This window comes from Haemorhous mexicanus, chromosome Z (assembly GCF_027477595.1).
Source record: "Haemorhous mexicanus isolate bHaeMex1 chromosome Z, bHaeMex1.pri, whole genome shotgun sequence".
Taxonomy (NCBI): domain Eukaryota; kingdom Metazoa; phylum Chordata; class Aves; order Passeriformes; family Fringillidae; genus Haemorhous; species Haemorhous mexicanus.
The window spans coordinates 19,070,779-19,095,585 of NC_082381.1; the positions used below are offsets into that span (position 1 = coordinate 19,070,779).

General features: G+C 36.2%; 1 protein-coding gene across 3 annotated transcripts in view; it reads left to right on the forward strand.

Annotated features, from left to right (window-relative positions):
• Window positions 1-24,807, forward strand: part of FER (FER tyrosine kinase) — a 158,672-nt gene that overhangs the window by 29,250 nt on the left and 104,615 nt on the right. For all 3 annotated transcript variants that reach the window (XM_059837047.1, XM_059837049.1, XM_059837048.1), the window contains 5 exons: window positions 10,363-10,546; window positions 13,466-13,603; window positions 14,427-14,546; window positions 20,374-20,496; window positions 23,833-24,022. In XM_059837047.1, coding sequence (XP_059693030.1) covers window positions 10,363-10,546; window positions 13,466-13,603; window positions 14,427-14,546; window positions 20,374-20,496; window positions 23,833-24,022 — 755 coding nt within the window. The remainder of the gene's footprint in view (window positions 1-10,362; window positions 10,547-13,465; window positions 13,604-14,426; window positions 14,547-20,373; window positions 20,497-23,832; window positions 24,023-24,807) is intronic.

Consider the following 24,807-nt stretch of genomic DNA (forward strand, 5'->3'; position numbering starts at 1 on the left):
GGGCATGCGGGGGTCTTTGGAACAAAATACAAGACAAGAGCTTGTTATATTATTTTTCTATGATGAAATGGACAGGCCTGTGAAACATTCTGTATGTGTGATACTGACAAAAACCAGAATAAACATCTTCCAACAGCAGTCCAGAGTTACAGTCTCAGAGTGTATACGAGTCTGCATTTACAAGGCTGTGCTAATCAGTGATGCTGAGTAACAAGTTGATTAGAATGTGGCATGTTGGTGTGCTGCTGTAGAAGAGCACATCAAGCCAAAATTTGTGTCAGATGGAAAAACCGTGGTTTCACTTACGAAGTCACAAATCTTATGAAGTAATTTAATGAATAATGTATTAAGAATACAAAATAGAGACTGTAGGACAGCTGTAAGTATCAAGTGTGATATTTCATTACATTTTGAATCTCATTTGGTTGGACCAGTAACTGCTTCCACTTAAATTTGCTGTTTGCACAATTATTTTTGTTTCTGCAGGTTTGTGCATATCTAAATATAGTTCAGTGTGTCTATGGGGGTTTCAAATATTTTCATCCTTGAACATTTTGATTAAGCACTTCTTACTGCTATATAAATAAGGAAATAATGATAACATGAAACAATAATTTACTCAGTTCATTACAGGTTTTAAAAAAAGTTGAAATGCATCAATAAAGTTTAGCATCTGTTTTTGTAGCTAATTTTGGTGTTAGATGTTGAAGTGTGAAAGGGTTGCTCATATATCTGTAAATATTGCAAGTTGGAACAGAGCCAGTGTAACTTTGGGAGGTTCATACTGAATTTTAATACAACATACTCTTTAGAAAAAAATCACAGTTTTTGTGTAAATACATTAATTACATGTATTTATTATAGTTCATTACTGTTTGAATGTAGAAAATATTTTGCAGTGCTCTTTCATGACACAGTGGCTATGAAATAAATACTAAAGGAAAAATACATGGATTCTAAGTATTTAACATCATAATTTCATTTTATGCTGCTACAGCAGCATAAAGAATATTTCCCTAGATTTCTCTAGGCTTATGTTCCCTGACAACATTGTGGTTTAGAGGAGCCTAGAAATATTAGGTGTACACCTACCACATTATACCACATTGCATTTGCTGTAAGAATGTTTTCCCTGCAACTCGGGTGATTTAATACTTCAGAATTGATGTGACTTCTGTGGTACATACTGAAGTTTCACAGCAGCATGAGCTCACATCTATGATAAATAAGGGAGCCGTTAAAAAGCTTTCATTAAATCAAATTATTGTCCTACTATTCTTTGTAATAGCCAAGTGGTCAGAAAATACTAGGTGGCTGGTGCAGTAATTCTGAGATGCCTTTAAAATTGTTATTATACAGCTACATTTCCTGGTGGTATTTGTTGCCTGGAGTTGTTGCTACCATGAGGGAAACTCCTACTAAGATTTTTTTTTAAGCTTAGTTTTGACTGAAACTCTCATATTGTTAAGACTAAACAGGTAACACTGGCTGAACTGGTCTGTCTTATAGAGGCCAGCAGCCTGCATAGATTAAAAATTAATGCTCTTCTGCAAGTGTTTCAACACATATATACTACCAGTGCTTTTGCTTGGAAGGGGTGAGGTTGTTTCTTCTGTGTAAAATAAAGCCCTTTTAGAGCAGGAAACCCCAGGGAGTGCAAAGAGATCATGGTGACTTCATATGGAGTGTGAGGCTAGCTCGGACGTACTGTTTACTCTTAACACAGATGTGCAGCACCAGGATGTGCTCTCCTCACAGATCAGCAGGCACAGGACAGAGAATTGGCTAGAGGTTGACTTGACATTAGGAAACATTTATTCGTTGAGAGAGTGTTTGAACATTGGAACAAGCTTCCCAGAGAGATGGGTGATGCCCCAAGGCTGTCAGTGTTTAGCAGACATTTGGACAATGCCCTCCAAAACATTCTTTATTTTTTTGCTGAAAAAATTTGCCCTGAATTGATTAGGCACTTTAACTTTGTGATTCTTGTAGGTCCCTTCCAACTGGAATATCCTAGCCTAGCTTTAGGGAAATGAAGCTGGGCTCAGTATGGGAGTCCAAATGATTCAAAAGTCATGTCACTGGTGGTTTTTTTTGGATCAATAAGAACTATTGTATGCGGAAGTGATTTTCATAATCACCTATGGTATTTAGATGTTTCTAGCATTATTGTATGAAATATGGAATTTAAGGAGATAATTTGGATCAGGAAGGTCCTGAAATCAGTTAAGTGGGGAATATAGAGTAATCAATTACAGAGCAAGTTCTACAACCTGTGTCTTTCCTATTGCACAATGAAAATCTAGGAAATTGAACAAACTATGAAGAAGTAGAACTGGAGAATTTAGAAGGTGTCCTCCAAAAGCAGGATGCAATTTTTTTTTTCTCAAGAACTAACTGTAAGTTCTGTAGTGTAATGTATTGGGAATCAATTAACATAAATATACATAGTTGCATTGGTTTGATGTATAAATGTAGTCTTTTTTTCCCCATGATATTTAGTCTTTTAAATTACTTGCTGTAATTTCAATTACTTGCTTAGTCCATACTAAAATTCGGTTGAGATAAAGACCATGTCCCACTAGTATTTGTTCCACTTTCAGTCTGTGGAGCAGCTGAGTCAAGTTTTATAATTCTCTAATGTAAAAGTATTTTATTGTATCAAAAAAATATGTTTCTAGAAAAAGAGTTATTTGAAAGCCATGACCCTCTCGTTCATGAGTGTAAAGAATGTGTTCAGTATGTTCAGTGCCATAATGTAAGCAAATAATGTAATGGAGTGTTCTTTTCCAGGTGCAACTAAATAATGCTCTGTAAAAAGGTGTATCTCCAAAGTAAAAATAAATAAGGAAGTTGAATAAATAAAGAAGTTTATTGGAGTTTTGGTTTTGATAAACAAATGTAAAGACAGCAAAATACTCAGAAATGAGTATGTTGTTGAAAATGCTGAAAAATGTGTAGATGGAAAGAAATGCAGTTTTGGAAAATTATTGAAAAACTACAGTCATAAACAATGGGAAATGCATTGTAGATCACTATATGCATTGACAGCTTTATAGTTTAGTGCTGGTATTTACAAAAATAAAAGTTTCTAAATCAAACTGAAGAAGAAAAGTTTCGTCTGTCTTAAAAATTATTACATGCTCAAGATTTCCATACTTATTCAGGGGAGGATTGTTACTTCCTTAAAAACAAAAAAAGAAAAAAGAAAAATAGCAAAAGCTCTGATTCTGTCCTCTTTTTCCATTTAAAAATTTTCTGAAATCAAATACTGTGATACTTAGTGAGATTTTAATCCAGAAAATTACAGCAAATCTGGAGCCAAGCTGCTTAGTGTTCTGTGGGACCTCACCTGTTCCCTCCTTAATCCTAAACCTTAAGGTCACTCCTCATCCATCCTGAGGCAGTGCTCCATGCACTCCTGCTGCTCTCTTATGTAAAGTAAAGAGGAACTCTCTCCTTGACTTCCTGGACTGCTTTTCCCCAGGAGTCTGTACTCTCCATTGCATAGCTCCAGTCCTGCCTCCGTGATCCTGACAACATCCTGGTCCTACAGCTGCACACAGACACCCAGCTCACCTCATTTATCACCCACACTGCATGCAGGAATACACAGGCATGTCATCCCAGCATGTTGAGGTCCTGGAAAAGATTTGTGGGGCTTCTTACATTGGTGCTTTGCAGAGACCTTTCTGCCCACCTGCACCTCCTGTTCTGTTTTCTTTGTGGTTGATCCCTTCCCATCTTACCATGCTCTTTCCTTAGCAGTCTCCTTCCTCAGGACTGTGGATCGCCCTCTCCATCCTGTGTATTACTAGTTTAAAGCCCTCCTAATGAGGTCAGTCAACTTACTGACAAAAATACTTCTTCCCTGCTTAGGAAGGGGCTTCCTGTCTTTCAAGCAGATGGTGGTCTGCAAAAAGGGTCCCCCGGCTGTAGAATACAGACCCGTGTGGCCGACCTTTGTTCTGCAGCTACTTACCAGCCTGTATTGTCAGTGCTCTCTTTGCACCCTTTCCCCACTAGCAGGATTAAGGAGGACACAGCCTGGTCCCTTGTGCTTTTCATCTCTGCCCCCAGAGCTCTGTAGTCACTTTTGGTACTGTCCAGGCAATGTCGTTGCTCCCCACATTTCTTATGACATTGCCTCTGCTGCTTTTCCCTGTACTTACCTATACCCAGAAATTTGGGTGGATTTGCTTTTTGCAGTCCCTGAACTACAAGAGATGGCTATGTTCCTGGTGTATGTTTTAGTCCTCAGTTTCTATGTATTGTTAGCCACAGTTTTATTTATGTATAAAGACTTTCTTCCTTCTTGTTGTTCGTGTAGATAGTCACCTTGTCCTGTTTTTAACTTAGTTTGTCTGTTTCCACAGTTTTAGCGTATTTAAGTTTTCTCAGTGTGTTTCTGTTGGGGGGATGTAACCATATATTGTGACATCAGATGTATCATTGGCTCCTTTTGGAAAGAAATTAAATTAATTGTCAAAAACTGGCCTTGTGTAATACTGTGTCATTGGCGTGTCTACATGGGATGGCGTTCATTGTGTGCTGAAGCCAAAGGTCACGTTTCAAGACCAGGAGTTACAAATCTACAAATTTAGTTTGTCTGTTGTGAGCTAAGCCTTTATAATGATTTCTGTTGCATATTTTATGAATACTTTGTCATCACTTCAGATTGGCTGAAGTCTAGCTGGAAGGAGTTGGAAAACCTGGGAAAGAGGGGAAAAACTTGAGCTCACTGGCATAATTATTAAAGCCAAAATATGTGTGAAAACTTTCTCGGTCTGCAGTGTTTATTTCCTTAAGGTCAGCTTCCTGAGGCATTTGCACTGTACATTGATGCTGATATAAAAAAAGATAAAGTGGACATTATGAGCTGAAATTTTTCTCAGTTTATTGTCCCATCCAGTCTTTTTACTTCTGTGCTAGGTGGTTATTAGGCCCCAAGAGTCTAGTAATTAGGACTGCAAGACCTTTGGATTGGCAAATCTGCCTTTTAACTGAATATAGACTAAAACATTCTTTTCCTGGATGGCTGTGTTGTACTGTATGCAGTAAAATCTTAAATGCGTTTCTATTAGAAATTGAAATACTAGACTCCAGAATGAGTGAAAAAGAATACCAGCCTTTTCTTTGTAAATATAAAACTTTCATAATTGAATTTTGCAAGCTTCACGGTACAGTTTATGGTGTGACATATTGTATACCCATCAGTTTCTATTAACATTAAACAGTTTTGTCAACAGCTGATGGCAGTAGAATTATAATTATATCTATTTATGAAATTCATTGTAGAGATAAAGAAAATTGAATGTTTTCCTCTGTGCTAGTTGACATGTAGAACAACTGTGTATGCTGCTTCACTGCATTTTGCTACTTTAAAAAATAAATTAAAATACGAAAATAATACTGTAACTGTGTTGCCTGAATGAAACATAGATCCAAGGCTCTATTTTAAAGTTGAGTGAATATGATAATTTGATTTATGTTACAATTAGTTGAGGTGTTCTGCTGAGGAATAATGTGTAGCAAAGGTATTTAGTCCTTAAAACAGATGGGAAAATCAGATAGTTTAGATGCTAATGAGGTTTTTGAAAGAGATATAGTATTACTAAATTCCTAGTTATGGGGATTTGATAATTTTAGTGTAAATTTTCGGTTTAGTTTAGCTGTCAGAGGTGGTTTGTTGCAGTTCACAGGTCACAAGCCCATACGTGATGGTACATAGTCTGATTTCAGATGTGCTAATATTTCATTAGCTGAAAACTGGTAAGGAAGGTATTTTAAGCACATGCATAGACAACTCATAGCTCTTAAACTATGACATATGGAGATAATTTTAGATTATTTGATCTAGGGCATGCTTGAGTAGGAATAGCCGAGCACAGAATAATCCAAGAAGTAATGCAGCATTTTTGCCTCTGCTATCACCTTGTCTGACTCTTCCGGCTTTCCTGGAGAGCGTGTCTCACTATGGACTGGCAAGCAAAACATTTCAGCCTTGGCTTCCAACAGCTTTGTCCTCTCCTTTTTCATCCAGTCTTCATCCTGTAACTGTACATGACCTGTACATGACCTGTTCCCTTCCCTTCCAAGCTCTGTTCAGTCACCTTCCAGTATTTCCCTGTGCTCCACATACCTTTCCTTCTCTAAAAAGACCTTAGGGTGTTTTTACTCTGGAGATGACCAGATTGACTCTGTAGCTTACTGTATTTAGAAAAAAGTATGTATGATACTTCTGTATGATAATCAGAAATTAGTTGAGGTTTTCTGGTCAGGAATAATGTATATACAGGAGAAATTAAGTTCCTAAGGCTGGTGGGAAAATAGGATTTTACCATCCTGTTATGTTGTTGCACTGATGTCAGACATGCATATTTGGGTGTATTTAACTTCTGGGATGTTATTCTGATGTGTTGAATTCTTTTTCCCTTTATGAATTGTCTACATTTCATTTAGAAATAAATACTGTGGGCTTTTTTGGGAGGGAATTTAAAAAATTTGGTTTCCTCATGAAACGTGAGTTTAGATGGTTTGCCAAAAACAAAACCTGCTATGTCTTGCTAAAGTTTAAGATAGCCTTGTGAATGTTATCTCTCCAAAACAGTTCTACAGAAATTTTTAAAGTGGATTGTTTTATTCATACCTACATGAAAAATTCTTCTCTAGTGACAGCTCTGGAGACGTGCTTTGTCTTTGAGTTACAGAGTAACTCAGATAATTGTAGTGTAAGAAATCTGTACCTTCCATGTACAAAATTAGGTCAGCAGTTGGATTGTTTTCAATTAAATGAAAGACATACTATCCTTTTAAAGTGATTTTTATTAATCTGTGTTTGAAATGTAGCTGACAGTGGTGTGAAGTAGCAAGTGTCTAGAGAGCCATAGGAGAGTACAAACGTGCTTTGGCTTCATGGTAATTTGTTACCTGGGGAGTTCCGAGTCAGCAGTGCTGTCCTAGTTCTTAGTAGCTCTTCAGGATTTTTTTTCCCTTTTTTTTTTTTTTTTTTTTTTTTTTTTCTTTTTGCATACACTTGTCCCTTCACTGTTAAACCATGTAAGTTTTTTTTTTTTTTTTTTGCTTATGATAACTTTTACCAAAAGAATACATAGGTTAGCTGCGTGCTCATTGAAGAAGGTCTTTTATTTTTACTCTTTCCACATAATGCCATAAACTGTACAGTTTTTACATTGAAAGGGGTTGTGCAGATCTGTTAACTGTGTGTGTTCTTGCATGTTATTCCTCAGACTCCTAGTGCTTCAGGACCCTTCACTGTAGTAATTCTTTCTGTGTTTGTCTTGTTTCCTACCTTTCTGATGGTAATACTCTTTTTGCATGTCAGATGTATTGTCCTTGAGGTTAACAGATTGCATACTTTTAAGTGGATTTAATCAGTAGCATAACAGCCCAGTCTACTCCTTTGCTGAACACTGAGTTTATATTTCCATCAATCTTGCTGTACTGACCCCAAGATCCCATTTCTGTGTGCATTTGGATTACTAAACTGGAATAGTTCTTTTCCCATGTGCACCTCTCTAAATATTTACTCTATAATTTACTGTTGTTTTAATCAGTACCTCTCAAGGTTTTTGTGTTGGTTTTGCATGGCCTGGTTTTTGGTAGTGGGGGGTGGGGGTGGCACAGAGATGGCTTTTCAGAAGCTTCCATCATGTCTGGCAGAGCCAATCCCTGATAGATTCAATCTGAAGATGGACATGCTGCTGGCCGAGGCTGGACCAATGAGAGAGGTTGATAAAACCTCTGTGATGACATATTTAAGAGGAACATCAAAAGAAAGGGGACACAATTTTTTTCTACCCAGAGAAAAGGAGGAGGGAAAACAACATGGAGACACCAAGGTCAATGGAGAAGGAGGGGGGAGGAAGTGCTCCAGGCACCAGAGCCGAGATTCCTCTGCAGGCTGTGGTGAAGACCATGGTGAAGCAGCTGTGTCCCTGCAGCCTGTGGGTGCACAGGGAATGCAGAGATCCACCTGCAGCCCATGGGGGAGGTGCCCATGCTGGAGTGGGTGGATGCCTGGAGGAGGCTGTGATCCAGTGGGAGACCCAGTGGAGAGAGAGCCCTTGCTTCCAGGCTGGAGCAGCCTGTCCTTGGAGGAATGCACCCCCTGGAAAGAGTGACCCACGTCACAGCAGTTTTGGGAGCACTGGTAGCCAATGGGAGGAAATCATGTTGCAGTAGTTTTAGAACAACTGCTCATGAGAGTGGACCCACACGGGAGAAGTTCATGGAGAGCTGTCTCCTGTGGGAGGGACCCCAGGGCCTCACAGGGGAAGGATTCCTCTCCTGGAGCACTGAAGAAATGACTAGCGATGAACTGACCAAAAACCCCCATGCCCTGTCTCCCTGAGCTGTTGGTGGGAAGGAGGGGGGGGTTGGAGGGAAAAAGGTGTTTTAAGGGCTTATTTGACTTCTCATTATCCTCCCCTGATTTTGTTAGTAATAAATTCACCTTGTACCTTTAAGTTGAACCTGTTTTGCCCTTGGTGTGTTTTCTCCCCTTCCTTAACTCATGAACCTTCATTAAAGTACTTTCTCTCTGCCCAGCTGTGGCAGGGGAGGGTGGGTAAGCAGCTTTTGTGGGTTCCTGGCATTTGGCTAGTGTCAAACTATGACAGCTTTTTTTCCAGTTCTTCACGTTTGGTTTCCCTGTTTGTTTCTTTCAGACAGCATCTTCATCATCATCATTGTCTTCATCACCTCATCTATCAGAGTCCAGCTGATATTCCTGGGACTCTCCATTGAGTGCCTACTTCCTCCTATATAAACTAATAATAATATTTTAGTTAAAACTTTCTCAAGTACCTTTGAAGTTTCAAAGCTAAGCACCATCCAGTCCTTATAATTTGTTCTCATTTCATTTATTCTCAACAAACTTTTTCTGACAGCTTAGAAAAAAGAGATTCATTGACTCTTTCACAAAGTAATATTTCGTCCTGGAAATCTCTGAAGGTCTGAGGTAGTGATCACAGAAGGGAAAAAAAAAATCTTTTCTTGTACCAGCTCCTTTTATGTGGTGACTGTTGTTTACTTTTTCTGACAAGGTTGCTGACTCCAATGTATATGAAAGAGGATTTGTTACTGGTTTTCCCTCAACTTATTTTTAGTGTGCCTTTAATGTTGCTCTGTTTTGATTTATTTGAGTTCACAGTCCCTTGTGTATTCCTTATATGACACAGCTCTTCAAGGTCTGCTTTCAAGCAGCTGTTTTGCCACTTAGCCATGAATGCTTACATTTTCTTTTTTCTCAACTGCTTTGTGATGGGTAGTAGATGTGTTTTTACTTACATAAATTATTTTAAGTTTATAAGAAATGCAGTGGTCTGAATGAGATTGCTTTAGGTAGCATATGTTTATCTGTGCAGGTACTTGTGACTCTGCCCTTGATATTTGCAGATATGAGATTAATTTAAAATGGTCTTATTTCCTGAAAAAGTAATGAGATACTCAGTAAATATCAAGAAGACAGCAAGGATCTCATTAAAAGCTTACATGTGTGTTCTGGTTATGGCTGAAGTAGAGTTGATTTTCTTTGCAGTAGCTGTTGCGGGGCTGCGTTTTGGATTTGTGGTGGAAAAAGTGTTGATAATGTACCTCACATAGCTGTGCAGCTGCTGTGAAAAGAATGGAATAGACCGGAATAGAATGGAATAGGTGACCTCATGAAGTACCTTATAGCTCTGCAGTTCAACCCTCAGCTGGTCCTGTCAGCTTGAACTTGAGGAATTCCAGTCTCAGTGGTGCAAAGCTGAGGCTGTAGGGCCAATCCTGATCAGGATATCAGTGTGACAGGGAAATGGTAAGGTGTAGGAGAGAAGCTGCTCATTTTGAGCAGGAGTAACAGTGTGAGGGTTCAGCTGTTCATATGTAGACTGACTGCGTCATTGCTTTTTTAGGATTATAGGTAGCAATAGGAATGCTTGAATACAAAAAATTAATATATTTTTAGTGCATCTACTATAGGAGGGCATCTCTTTCTCTTCTAAAAATATGATTTTGCAAATAAAAGAAAAGCTTTGAGATAGCAATGCATCTGAGATTTCTTTCTTGTTGATATTGTATTATTTTTATACTTATGGTTTTATATACTTTTAGATAAGGAATTCTTACGTTTCTGCTCCAAGAAAAGAACCTTTTTCTTGCAAAGTTTATTAATTAGAAAACCTAGACATTTGATCATACTAATTATCTGTAGGTGGTTGGATTTTACCTTCCTCAGAGAAGTACCTTAAAAACTACTGTAGAAAAACAACCTGACATAAATTTACCAGGTGTGTCATCTGTAGGCCTATATACTTTTTAAATCACCATTTGCATTTTTGTTTTGTTTTCTCTCAGGAAAGGAGACAGAGAAAGCCAAAGATCGGTGTGAAAAAGCCACTATGAAACTTCATATGTTGCATAACCAGTATGTGTTGGCACTGAAAGGAGCACAATTACATCAGCACCAATATTATGATACTACACTTCCTCTGTTACTTGATTCACTACAGAAGATGCAAGAAGAAATGATTAAAGCCCTGTAAGATGCATTCTTAAATATTACTAACATGAAAAATTTTTATGTGTAGTATTCTAATTTATAAGAATAGTTGAAAATAAGAAACTGTGATTAATTACTTATATATCAGGGGACAACAGTTGAAAATAGTTATCCAAATAATGCAGATGGTAGTTTCGAGCTCTCACTTAAGCCTACCAACAGGACACCATCTTCTTATAAATTTTTACAGATTGACTGTGGTGTTTATAATTGAGCTCATGATTTTTCCTTCAGTTTATAGACTATAGCAAGTTTGTTGCCTGTCTGGTAGTCATTATTATGAAATTGTACCAGCAACAAATTTGATTTAAACTGCCAAACTGTCTTGACAGTGATTGTGGAGGAGCCACAGTCAGATGCATAATTAATGGTATGAATGGGAGGATTAACAGGATTATGTAAACTTGACCTCACTGTAAGGAGTCTTCCCTTAAAAATACTATGACCTCTTTTCTAAAAGATCATTCTTACATCATTACAGAGTACATGCAAAGTGATGATATGTGAGAACAGATATTGAGGACTTTCAGCCCTCCTTTCTGGTTTGTAACCACCATGCTGCCTTAGCTTAAAAAAAGGTGTGGTTACCCTTTTTTTTTTTTTTTTTTTTTTGTTCTTAATTTAGATATGAAACACTCTTTTTAGTTCATTTTCTTGCCTATTCTGGTGTCAGAATTCATCATGATTTCACTGCAGAGGACCTGAGGGATAGTTGGGGATTCCACACTTTATACAGTGCAGGCATCATTAGCTTCTCTGTGCAGTAACATTTTAATTTTAATTTTTTTGGTTCAGGTGCTGGTATTGAAGTAAAGTAGTACTCCCTGTATGGTCCTTTTAATTTGGTATGTAAGATCACAGCAAAAGGCTCAGTTAAATGTGTGTGCTCTAATTCAGGTGATTGGTTTAGAATCACGAGCTATAATAATTAACTGAGGAAATTTATGATGGAACTAGAGCTTATTGAAACTTATCTTTTCTCTTCCTGGAGTAAAAACCTGTAAAAAATACTTTTGTCACTACATAGACTTTTTTGTGAGTTCTGAATGTATTGGAAAATTATTCTATTATAATAACTCTGGTTCACATATAGAGATGCTGATTTTTGGTGTAGAGCTTAGTGTGACAACCTCTGTGAAACAAAACTTCCTGAATTACCCTAATTTTGCAGGTGAATTAGTTTTTTAGACCTGAAGAAGTATAGAATAATATTGCTGATTTGCTGATTATTTTTTTTCTCTTTTTTGTCATTGTAATTGATATATATTCTCTAAGATATGGCATTGCTATAGTTGATGTTTACCTATTTTTTCATTACATTCCATGAAATATTTTCTGGAACTTTTTAACACATAATATTCTCAGAAAAGACAAGATTTAATGCCTTCTCTTGCCTTTTTTCTGCTTAGAAGTAGTGCACTGAGAAAATCCTATTACACCATTCTTTTTTACAGAGCAAATATAACTTGAGATCTTATCCAGGAAAAATCCATTTACACTTTTTCCTCTGCATATTTCGCTAGCCAAAATTCATCAGTTTTTTTTGACTGGCCATCATGCTTCAGATCCTGGCAAACTAGCAAATTTATCAGAGATAAAAATGAAATGGGAAATAATTTTGAAGGTACATTATGAAGGAAAACTAAAAGTTAAGGCAAATAGAAGGGTGTTCTGAGTATGTGTTACTGGATGCTGTTAAGAGTAGTGTCATAATACCACCTCTTTCTCTGTCATTCATTTTCCATTTGGTTTTTCCCACTCTTGGAAGCAAGTAAAGACAAGGTTGGATGGCTTGTACTTTCTCACAACAAATTCTTGGTTAATTTTCTCTCCTCTTGTAAATATATGCTTACTTGGGATTTATGCCTATTTTTGTCTGAATGACATAATATATATAAAAAAACTAGAACAAGATGGAAAACCACTGTTGAAAGGAAATGCACACATTTCTGTAAATCATTTTGCCTTACGCCAGAATATATTTTGTCATGAAACATGAAAATCTTCAGTGTTATGAATGAGTAATGTGGTGATTGGCTCTCACAATTAAGAGTTTTATATTGTGTGTATATTAAGAGAAGTTTTGTTGATGTATGGTTATGTTATTGTATTGTTTGGAGACCCTCTGTGCTCCCCATAGTCCCCTTTTCCTCCCTGTATTGTTGCCATTGGACAGCCTTGGTCAGGGTCATGTGGAGGGAGGGTGTGTACTTGTGCCCCGTGTGTGGTGCCTTTGGGAGTGGGAAAAGCTTGTTGCTAAGGGGACATGACATGGCAATACCTGACCTCCAGTCAGGTTACAAGAAAGCAGTCTCCACCCATAGATGGTGAAGAAGAGTTGACAGACAGACTTTGGGAGGTGCCATGGTTGGCTGATGTGTCCTCCAGAGGTATGAAAGGTGGAGCTGGCATTTTGAGGGTGAGCCTCTGGCAGTTGGTGATGCTCCCAGTGCTGCCCTTTTTCCTGATTCAGTCCTTTGTTCTGTTTGTTGAAGCTTTAAAAATCTTTGAAATATTAACGTGAGTGGCCATTTCTCACTTTCAGTGTAGGTATAGCAAGCGTGGCAAGTCCTGTGTGAAGAAGAGCATCATCACTGAACTCTATACAGTCCCTTTCCTTGTAATCACTCCAGTTTTTAGTTTAGCTATGCTGTGTGTGGGTGCACTGAAATCAACAGAAGGAGCATGGTCTAAAGAGACTCTAGCCAGCCTAAGCCTGTAGAGGAAAGTCCTCACGTGATGCATTTTTTCTTTGAATAATATATTGTAATACTTTTCCCTTTTTAGCCAGCTGGAACAAGACTTTGTCGAAGCAGCAAATTGAAAATTTGAAGCATCTTCAATGCTATCTATGCCTTCAGTGCCATATTATACACTAGACTCTTTTTTCCTTTCTAGAAAAGGGATCTTGGATGAGTATAGCGAGATCACCAGTCTTGTAACAGAAGAGATTGTGAATGTCCATAAAGAGATCCAGACCTCAGTGGAACAGATAGACCCTAACTCTGAGTATAATGACTTCATAGATACTCACAGGTAAGCATTTTCATCTCATGTTTCTTCTTGAGAAAACCCTGCATTAAACTGCAGCTGCTTAAGTGCTCAGAGGAATTTGCTTCTCTTTGGTTCCTTTTACCTTGTTTCATGTAAAACTTCATCCTAATTTGAAAATTATTTTACTTTCCACATACAGAAAGCTGGCTGAACAGTCTGTTTGGCTGGTTCTAAATTACATGAGGATAGCCAGGACTTTGATACTGACAGCAGACTACACATTACAGTCTAGACTCAGTGTGAGCCAGTGTGCTGTTCATTTGGATGAAATTTGCATTCTGGGCTAAACTTGTTTTAGTTTAAAGTCAACTCTAGATACATTTGACTCTAGTTATTGCAGGTTGAGGCTTCAGAGCATGCAGATAACACATGCTCTGCGTGTATTAAAAAATGCACTTTCCATTTATTGAACTATTACTCTGTTTTACTGTATGAAAAAATAGCTCTAAGACTTCTTTCATTATCTTTTTGTTATTTTTATGTGTGAATTGGTGGTCGTCAAATGCAGGTTTGTGATGGAAGCAGATAACAGGCACCTGTTCACATTGGTAGTCTTTGGGAACCTTGATTTTGCTGTGAACTTCATTCAAAGAACTGTAGTGTGTTTTATCTCATGAGATTTTGGAATTACATTTTTTTTTTACAGAAAAAACAACATGTATCCAATTGCTATCTATCCTTATTTCATATATAATTTTTACTATAATCTAGTTAATGAAATACTTCAAAACCTAATGATTTGCTCTATGATCTACTGAAAGATACATGTTGGTTTTGAAATGATAACAATTATTTACTAAATTAGGTCATCAGAAGTTGTTGAACAAGAAATAGAGTTTGATACGTCTTTACTAGAAGAAAATGAAAACCTTCAAGCTAATGAGATCATGTGGAATAATTTAACAGCAGAAAGTTTGCAAGTCATGTAAGTCTCTACATATCTTTTATCCTTTGGAAATGCTATTCTGTGTTATATCTGTGCTCACTTAGATCCTTGCATGGCTGTGTCTCCATCTTTAAGGTCCATTTTCTAAGTGTAGTATTTTCAGGCCACAGACTCTTTCCCATGCTGGTTGTACTGGTCTTTTCACAAAATCCTCCTCCTTAGTCTCCTCAAAAACTTGTCCTGATTTTGAAGTATGTAATTCTCTGTGCCAGTTAATAAAATGCCCCAAATCTATGATGAGTCCTCCCTGGGAAGGTGCTGGTTCATTTTCCCATAAGTGTTGACACATTCACTGCCCTAGGAAAAACAGCAAAATGTTTTGATGAAACCACTGAGAAGAGTTATGTGGTCAGTGATTTAAATCATTGTGTAGAAAATTTTCATTAATAAATTTATTTGTTTTTTAGGTATTTGCTTTTGTTTTCTAAAGGAGATTGTTATTCATTATTGTAACCTTTAGAGTACATTAACTTAGTAACACACGTATAGCTGTTGTATAGTGTTTCACAGAGTTTTTAGCTATTCAAGGTCATGAACTACCTCTCTGTGTTTTGTTAATATATTGCCTAGTTAAATATTTTCGTTACTTTTACCAAGTTCACCTTTAATAATTTATTGTGGGCAATGAATTGACTGCTGACAGTATTACGTTTATATATTATGGGCCTCAACTTTTGACATAAAATGGTCCTGTGTGGTCACCTGTGAGATTGCAACTGTTAATCATGCATTAAAAATGGGAAATTCAGAATTTCATTGGTGGGTGTTTTTGCTGTGTCTACTGTATTTCAGTTCATGTGAGACTTATTTGAAATATTTTCCCCTTAGAAAGTATAATTGATGCAAATCAGATATCAATGATATATTGTGGGAATTTTTAGATTTGGTTTTCTTTTCTTTAATTTCACTTCCTTAATAAAACTATGATCCTGATTTCTTGTAGGCTTTTCTGAAAACCAAAATTAGTGTGAAGTATTTTCAAATGTAAACGTATAGCAGTGTCTTCTGTGGGTTACTCTCATCCTTGTGTTTTCTCAACATGACAGAAACTCGGGATTTTATTAATTCCTTTTTAAGGCTGTTAATCATCCTCTCTTTTTTTCTGTATAATTTGATTACTTTCTGTAAATCTATTCCCTTGATAAGTACTGAAATATTTTTTTAATATTAAGTATCTGCCTACTTAGTCATGAAGCAGCTTTATCTTATGAAAAGATCCCATGATAATTAAGCCCCCCCAATTCCTTTAAACACGATTCTCTTTTTAATAAATTCTGCATCATTACTATATTGTGATTATTCGTGCCTAAACTCTGAGATGTTGTACATCTTGATGTATTCAGAACAGTAGCAAGAAATATATGGATGCTGAACCTCCCTTTTAAATGGAATATTAGAATTTTTCAAAGATTCTGCCTAGGCTTGCCTTTTGTATCCAACTGTTTAGAAATAAGACAGCAGCCTATCTATATAAAAGAGATGAAATCTTGCTTTTCTAATAAACATTTCTAATGAAATATATAATTTTGTTATAAATGTATGTCTATATATTTACCTACACATACATACATACATATATATGTATATGTGTGTGTGTGTGTGTGTGTGTGTGAGTGTGTGTAGGTAAATATATACATATACATACATATATATATATATATATATATATGTTTTCAGTACAATTTTCATAGTGTTCTCTTGCAAACCATTCATCCATTTGAAATAATTTTGCAAAGTGGAGAAATTTTATGGTGTGTCATTGTTTCAGGAATGCAAATCATGTAGCCCTTTTAAGTGTTGCTGTTTTTAAGCTGTTCACTTGTTCACTTTCTGGTATAGATTTAGGTTTCTGAGAAAAACAGTTAAGCCATATTAGGTCAGACCAAAGGCAGACACTCAACTTTCTTCATTCCCATGTTAGACAACAGGGAAAAAGTCTTGAGAGGAGAAGAAAACCAGGATGGCCATATAATGCTGTTTCCTCAGCCTCCCACAATTTTCACCTCTGAAATATTTTGAGATAAAAGTCTTTAATGGTCATGGAGGTAGTTTATAATATCCTTGGAAATACATTTCTTCTGTGATCTTTTTCAGCCAGGTTCAGTGTGTAAAAGCATCTTGTCCATAGAATTTTTGGTCAAGGAATTCTAGAAATTAACTTCCTATTTTGTGAACCTGCTCTTGTCTTTTTTCCTTTTATGGCTCTAAAGCTTTTGTTTTGGAAGAGAAGAGGAACAGTCTGTTCCTTTCTGCCTATGATAATGTAAATTTCTGTTCTACTTCTGTTCAGAGTGATCTTTTGGCTTTAATCTGTCCTTTCACAAAGCTTACTCATCCTTTATCCATCTGGTTGTCTTTATTTGAATGTTGTCAAGGTTGCTGTATTGGTTTTGAGATGAATGACTAGAATTTTACAGGTAACCCGGATACACAGTTTAGAGGGAGGCCTTCCAAGGTTTCCTGTGTTGTCACTCTGCTTTGGTTTTAACAAATCCTAGGGAAGCATTCAGTTTGATTTTCTGACCTGAGCAGGTCATCAGGCAAGTGTTTTCAGGGAGTCATCAACTGTATCTCCAAGATTCCATTTCTGAATTTTTGTGGTCATTTTAGACCCATGCTCCAGTCTACATTTATAAAGCTTTGGATTATTTTTTCCCCACTACATATTTGCCTATTTCCATATGTATTGAAATGACAGCCTAGGTATGGAGTGTCATAAGGTCAAGAATAATCCTTTTTTATTCTTCATATTCAGCCTTCCCCCTACCTCCAATAACATTATATGATCAGCAGATCAGTATTCTTTTTCACTTTTCAAACTGTCCTTTTATTTGGATTATTATGAATATATTAGGCCGTGCAGATTATTTATGAAGCTCCACTGTTCCCTGGTACTGTCAAAACTGTATATTATTGTCCTTTGTTTGTCCTTTTGCTTTTTAATGAAGGTCAGAACCCTTCATTTTTTGTCACAGTTCTTGGTAACTGTCTTTACTCATATCTCTTCTTAAGTGTGTTTCAGATATCTTGTTACAGTCTTGCCTGAAAGCCACTGCAGCCCAAAAAAAATCCCCACCTGTATATCTGTCAGCTGTGTATGATGAGAAATTTGCAAGCAAGAGAAGTGTACTACATCATTTATCCATAGTTGATGACTTTTAAAAAGTCAGCTCTGTACATGATGAAACAAGAGAAATTTGATTTTCGATCTTCAGCATTAAAATCATGGCCTTGGAGCTTTAAAATGCTGCATTATGTTTCTGCAGAGAACTACCTTCAGTATCTACCAAATAAAATAAATGCACACGGGGGATTTATTTCACAAACATTTAAAACATTCAAAGACTTACATTGATTAATAATCAATAATATTTAGTTGAATCAGCTGTTTCATTGACTATGCAATGGAAAAATGACAGCATTGCATACATAACTGTTTAATGGTTTTAACAAGCTATATTTTAAGGGAGCATGATAAGCAAACTAGTTTTCACATTTTAAGGTGAACTTATATTTATGTATACAATTTTTACAAAGGGAGGTAGTTAAAAGTCAGTTTTGACTAGCTAACCTTTCTAAGGATTGGGTTATGGTGTCTCCTGATAAATATTCATAGATGTCACTGAATAGTACTGAGAAATTCTGAAAAGTGTAGTAAAATAAGAGTTTATGCTTTGGAGAGACATGCATTAAAAGCTGAGAGGAAGCAACCAGAATAAGCTAAAAGTTGATCAATGACCACAGTAATATCCAATTCTTCTAAATATGAATTCTCTAGGATCAAGCATTTGTTTTAATTGATAGTTGCAGCAGAACAGAGCCTAAAACTAAAGAAATATGAAAGGAAGCTTTCCAGGTAGGGGTACTGTGGGATTTTTAAGGTGTTATAGTGATTAACTGTTAAGTCATAGAAGCCCTTTTGTAAACTGGTTGTATCCAGAAGGCAGATATGACACTACAAGAAAATTCATTTGTCAGACAAGGGCCAAGATGATACAAGACAGATGCAGAGTTGTCAGCCATAGCCAATTTGAATGAAAGTTACTGTTTAAACAAAGAATAGATGCGAAGTGCAAGGAGGCAAGTAGTTTTGGTGTACCTGGTAACTTCTTTTTCTTTTCTCTAAGACAAAGAAAAATCTCTCTGAAGTATCTCAGAAGTTTCAGGAAGAACTATATGAACTTAATGTTTTACTCTGATGCTGCAATATAAAATATAAAATTTAATATTTTTGAATTGGTGAATTAATAAAGATGTTGTGTCTGCATGTGTATACTCATTCCTTCTACTGATGAAGTCTTATCAGTTTGGTTTTAATTTCATGACTGTTGATGCTGGATCATTAGATAGAACATCTGCTTCCTGTAAATCAGTTGTTAAGCAAATACAATGTTGATTAAAATTTTGTTTAGAAAGCTGTTCAAAAAGCAGTTAAAATTTTTTTCATTACTTTCTTTAGCAAGTTATTAACATAAAATGTTAGTTGGTAGTGAGTTGGAGAGCCAGTATGAGAAAACACAGAGAAGTTCAGCATAGAGATTTTGACAGCCTAAAACTAATAAAAATGTATATAGAAAGCAGAGCTGTGATGCTGTTACTTTGAGGGAAATGTTTGAAGTATTTATCTTGTCTCAAAATAAACACGTGGAAGGTTTGTCTTTTGGGAAATAAATTTTTGTCATTCACTCTTTGGCTTTTTTTAGTGATTTTAGTCTCCTAAAGTGCACAACTGAGTACAGATCATATATAATCAACATTGTATAAAATATGTTGGGAGGAGAGGACTGATTCAGTGTTTAGAATCTAATAACTCAGTTTGGTATATATGGACGTGTGGAATGGGCCTCCTAGATATTTAGAGAGCTTGGTGTACCACTCCCTGATCTGGAATGGTTTTGGGCTGTAGATCTGTGCAATGGTAATTGCTACACATATTTTTCTTGTGATGCGCTTTTTACTTCAGTAATTTTATTGAAATTTGGCTTAAAAATACAGAGGCAATAAAGTAAGATAGTTAAAGATGTATAGCTAAAAGACAAAGGAAACAAGATGTGTGTGCTTATTTATTTTTATCAGATTGTTCTAACAATTTCTTGACTGATACATGTTTTAGAAGTTGTCATTATGTAAGCCATTTACATGTTTTGTTTAGAATGCAAATGTTGTTCTACATTCGTGGAACTTTTTTTTGTTACTGGAGTATTTACCAAGATAATTTTGAAGTGTTAGTAATGGTTTTAAAGTGTAATACCCCTTCTCTGTTAGTAGTGAGTGTTTTTGTACTTCACTTTGAATTAACTGTTACCAGAGATTGTAGGTTAAAAAGGATAATTGTAAAGAAAGATACAATCACTGTTACGACAGAAAGTGATAATTTGTACTTTTGCTGTTTCTAGAAGTAAATACAACCCAGCTACTGATTCTGTGTATTTATTTAGCACATGTTTTATGAGTCAGAAGGCTTTTGTTTTTCTTAAAGCTTCTCATAAATTAGCAATATATTAGGAAGGCATTAATTCATGGAACTCATTGGATATTCTGGGAAAAATATTTTCTTGGTGGGAGAACCTGCAGGCAGGAGATAATTCTGTAACCTTGTGTGTATACAGAGGCTCACATAGAATCTCTAACAATGCAGATTAGCAATGTAAAGGTCCAGTCACACAAAAAAAGAACTATCACTAAGCACTGAGTAACATAATCTAAAAAATAATGCTCTTTTACGTCTTCAGGAAAAAGATTACAATGTTCCCAGATATATACACTTTATGCATTCACAGGTTGGGTTTCTGAAATCTGTTTGCAGGTTAAAAACAGTAATAGAAGAACTGATGCAGACACAGCAAACCCTTCTGAGCAAAGAGGAACTTGTTTTGGAGCTAGAGAAAAAAATAGAGGAGTCATCTAAGACATGTGAGAAGAAATCTGAGTAAGTTGAAATTTAAATTTCAAAATACATTAGTTTGAGGGGGAAAAATATCTATAATGCAATTGCTAAAATTTAAGTAAGAAGTAACCTTCACTAATTTTGTTCTGCTTTTGTGTTTAGCAATTACTGTGCAAAACAATGGTAAGTTAGTTTCTCATCTCTAAAATAAACCTTGCCCACTGCAGACCCCAACTCACTGAAGAACTAAGCAGCTCCATAAGTTTAATATCATTGTCATGGTTTGGCAAGAGCTTTTGGCTCAAGAGCTGGACCTTTCATTATTCAATTCAACTTGTTCAAAGATGAGTGAGTTCAGTTGCCTCTCTGTTTGGCAGAATTCCTTGTGGAGGTGTAATTCTGTGAAAGACTTTCAGAGTCACGTGCAAGACTTTCTTATGCATTAATATGTTTGCAGCTTGTCAGGTTAAGTTCATTCTTCTTTGCATTTTCTTTACAAAGTGTAAATGTAAAGTATGTAAATCTCATAGTTACTGTAGCACTGCATAGCGAATGCCAAAGGTGAGAGGTTAGTGAGTGTTTTAGTGCACCATAAATAAAACATTATTATAAAGAATCATTCTTGAGCAACATCTTTAGGTTTTTCTTCTACCCTTGGTTAAAAAAATATTCACACGTGCTTCTAAACTGATGTCAGTACAACAGATAAACCTTTTGTCTGTAGTGATATGTTTCTGATTCTTGTTTCAATCTGTCTTAATCTTACTAATTTGGTCATAAATATTCATTTACAGTACCGGTAGTGAATTGGAATGCAAGTCCTTTAGGTAATCCTTCATTTACTGAAGAAGTCTTGATGGTCTTTGTTGATGGAACCTTGTCACGTGAAACATTGTGTAGTAATTAATTCTCACCCAAAACTTTATGTGTCTGTTGTCACTGTTTCAAATAGGTATTTTGTGTCCTTTCTATGGTGAAGTTCACATGTGCTCACAATGTGTTTTCCAATTTTTGGTTCTTGACCTGTCTTCTTTGCTGTATGCTACTTAAAGGATAATCTATATTTGAACTAGCAGAGTTTAATGGGGTGTTGTTTGGATTTTTTCCCCTCAGTATTGTTTTACCAGTTTTCACTCCCTGAAAATAATTTAGACCATCACTGTGTTTCTTACTGTGTGAAGGCTTCTCTGGCTGATCCTTTAGCAGATGTTTGTGGTGTTGAGAAGATTATTTCAGTTCAAATTGCACCAGTACCTGTTTGTCTTATTAAAAGGCAGGGAATCTGGCTTAGATGTCTAGCTTTACAGTGGAGGCTTCCCTGACGTCATCATTGTTCTGATTTGTCATTGATCATGCCTGCCTCCAACAAACTCCCTTTTCACCTTTTAGCTGCAGTGCAGAGTTGATCAGGATATTTCAGGTTGTTTACTGTCCCCAGAGTATCTTGTCCAACTGTATCATTGCGTTTAATAATGACTGCTTAAGGTCACACCTTATGGCAATGTCTTGGTACTTTTATCCCTGCACTAACAGCTCTTTCCATCTTCAAATTATGATATCACTTTCAACTCAGAAAATGTTTTAATTGTATTTTATTTATATATGTATATGTCAAGCATACCATCTGCCCTTACAACATGATATCATTTTGAATATTTAGGTTTTGATTTAGTACACCTTTTTACTACCTTCTCATATGTTAGTCTGATCTGCAGGGATCCTACATAAAAGGTGTCACTCTGTGAAGTTGCTTATAGCTATTTCTAGCAATAAGAACTTTGCAGTTTGCACTCATGCAAGCCACAGGCAAATAATTTTATAGATTCTAATTCCTCATACATGACTGGAGTGGTAAGCTCTGAAAGTTGGATTTAGGAAACCAAATCAGATTATAATCCATTTTGCCACAGTTCAGAAAGAGGCTAGCTTTTTTGTGACTTTTCAGGGTATGTCATGTTGTTGCTGTGTCCTGATCAGTTGAAGCCATTTGGGGATGTTACTCCAGCCAGTGTCTATTCACCGAAAGCCTTGCTGATGGTTTAAACCTGGTTTTTTCACATGGTGATGTCCTTTTTCTCTCACAAAGGAGACCAGATGAAAACACATTATCTTTAGGATAACTTTAGAATAGTTGTTCATTTGCTTGTTCATTCTGATGCTTTTAAATATGTGCAAGTCCATGCCTAATCTCAGTTTCAGATTTGAGAATTGTGTCTGCATACCTCACATTTACCCTTTTTGGATGAACAATCATTTTGCTGATAGTGAGGAGTTTTGCTCATTACTGACTTGATATAATACTCACCTGTATGAATACAATTTGCATCTTTTCCTGCCAAAGAGGATTTTATGACAGGTTGTTCCCCTGTTAATTTGAATATTCATTAGGCTGAGCATCAGTTTGTGAAGGATCAATCCCTGCATGAACAACTTTTGCCTTTCTTTTTTTCTTCAAGGGTAGGGCTTGCAGGAGGGCTTGTTTTCAAGGGATTATCCTGAAGATACAGAGTAACACAATAGTGTGATTTTTCTTCATATTGTCCTCACTCTTCATAGTTCTTCATTTATCTTCTTCATCTGTTCTTGTAGACTGTGAGAACTCTACATCTCCTGTAGAGCACATGTCACTGGGCACTGGTTGAGTGCTTTTAAGGGTGTCTGTGTTATGCTGTGGGGGATACTGTCTCTTAGGCAGCTTCTGTCAGTCTTTGGTTTTGGTAGTTCTTTGGGATGATAGAGTCATTTGGGTACCTGCAGGTACTCTATGCATGTCCTTCAATATCATTTTATCACAACTATTTCGAGTATTCACGAGTATAAGTGGTATTCAGAGAAGAACTATAAAAATAAACAGAAGATGAAAAGTTGCTTTTAGCTCCTCGTAAAGATAAATTTATTTAGCTTCATAGGACAGTTATAACCCAGTCCAGAAATACTTTCAGTGCAGAAGAAAAAAACAGATACCTCTTATGTGATGCCATATGAATTTGTGCTGGATGTGAGGGGAATTTAATATTGCAAATTATTACTGCAACAACTACACTGATTGGAGTGAATTTCTCATCACTTCAAATCATTATCTAAAGTTTACTTATTCTCTAAGGGAGGGCGAGCCCCAGTGTTTATCAATTCAGTCAGAAGTGGATGAAAACAGGAGTTCTACCAGTATTTATTAAACATGTTTTTATTTGTGATAGAGAGAAGAGAATGAGTGTTTGCTTTTATTATCTTATTGCTGTGAAAATTTTCTAGAATTGCTTCACCTTTGAATAAATGATTATGTTGATGAGTTGTCATGCTTTCTTCTCCCCAGATTTTATAAAGCAAATATACTATTTTGAATCATGTACAGTGTTAAATTTTTGTTTTTCTTTGCAGTATTGTACTCTTGCTGAGCCAAAAGCAAGCACTTGAAGAACTTAAGCAAACAGTCCAGCAATTAAGATGCTCTGAGGCAAAATTTGCAGCCCAGAAAGAACTACTGGAACAAAAGGTTCAAGAGAATGATGGGAAAGAGCCACCACCTGTAGTGAATTACGAAGAAGATGCCAGATCAGTGACTTCTATGGTAAGATTTACATCTGTTTTACTGAATTGTGTAGCCCTGCCATTGTACTTCAGACCTGGGATCAGAGTATCAAGCTACTCACTAAGGTTATTGAATGGGCTTCACTTTGCATTTTTGGGGACTTGTTTGGGTGAGAAGTTCAGTTGAGTGATATTTTTTCTTTTTAAGTGGCAGTAACTCATAATAATCTGTGTGTGGGGACTTGGATTCGTCTTCTCTACACTTGATGCTATAGATTTTCATTACACTGTTTAATAAGGAAGAGTCTTAACCCTTACATAGATTTAGTAAATGTGACTGAGTAGCTATTGGTAATTTACTTGGCTGTGTAGAAGAAATAAATTTACAGTGTAGGTAGAAAATTAACAGCAAAAGCTCTTGGAGTTGCTGCACATGTTAAGTAATTGAGAAATTAATTTTATGTACTGTAATTGCTCTTTTCTCAAACAGAAATGAACATTGGTTTCTTTACAACTTATTTTTAAATGTTTACATGCTCTTAATAATTAAAAGGAATTATTTTTGATCTGATGAGACCTCATATAATTTAAATAAGTACTTTACTTTGCTAATATTTTTTGTGACTTTGTTTTCTCAGTTGTGTGCAGCTATGTGCAGAGTTTGTAGGCCACATAAAAAAAGCAAACAAACAGTACCTGTTTACTGAAGGGACAAACAGTTTTTGCCTTTGTGGATTAGTTTTGACATGTAGGAGATATTTGTGACTTTTTTTCTTTGAGGTTTAGCCTGACGTTCTTTTTGGCCCATGGGGCAGTAGCTCTGTG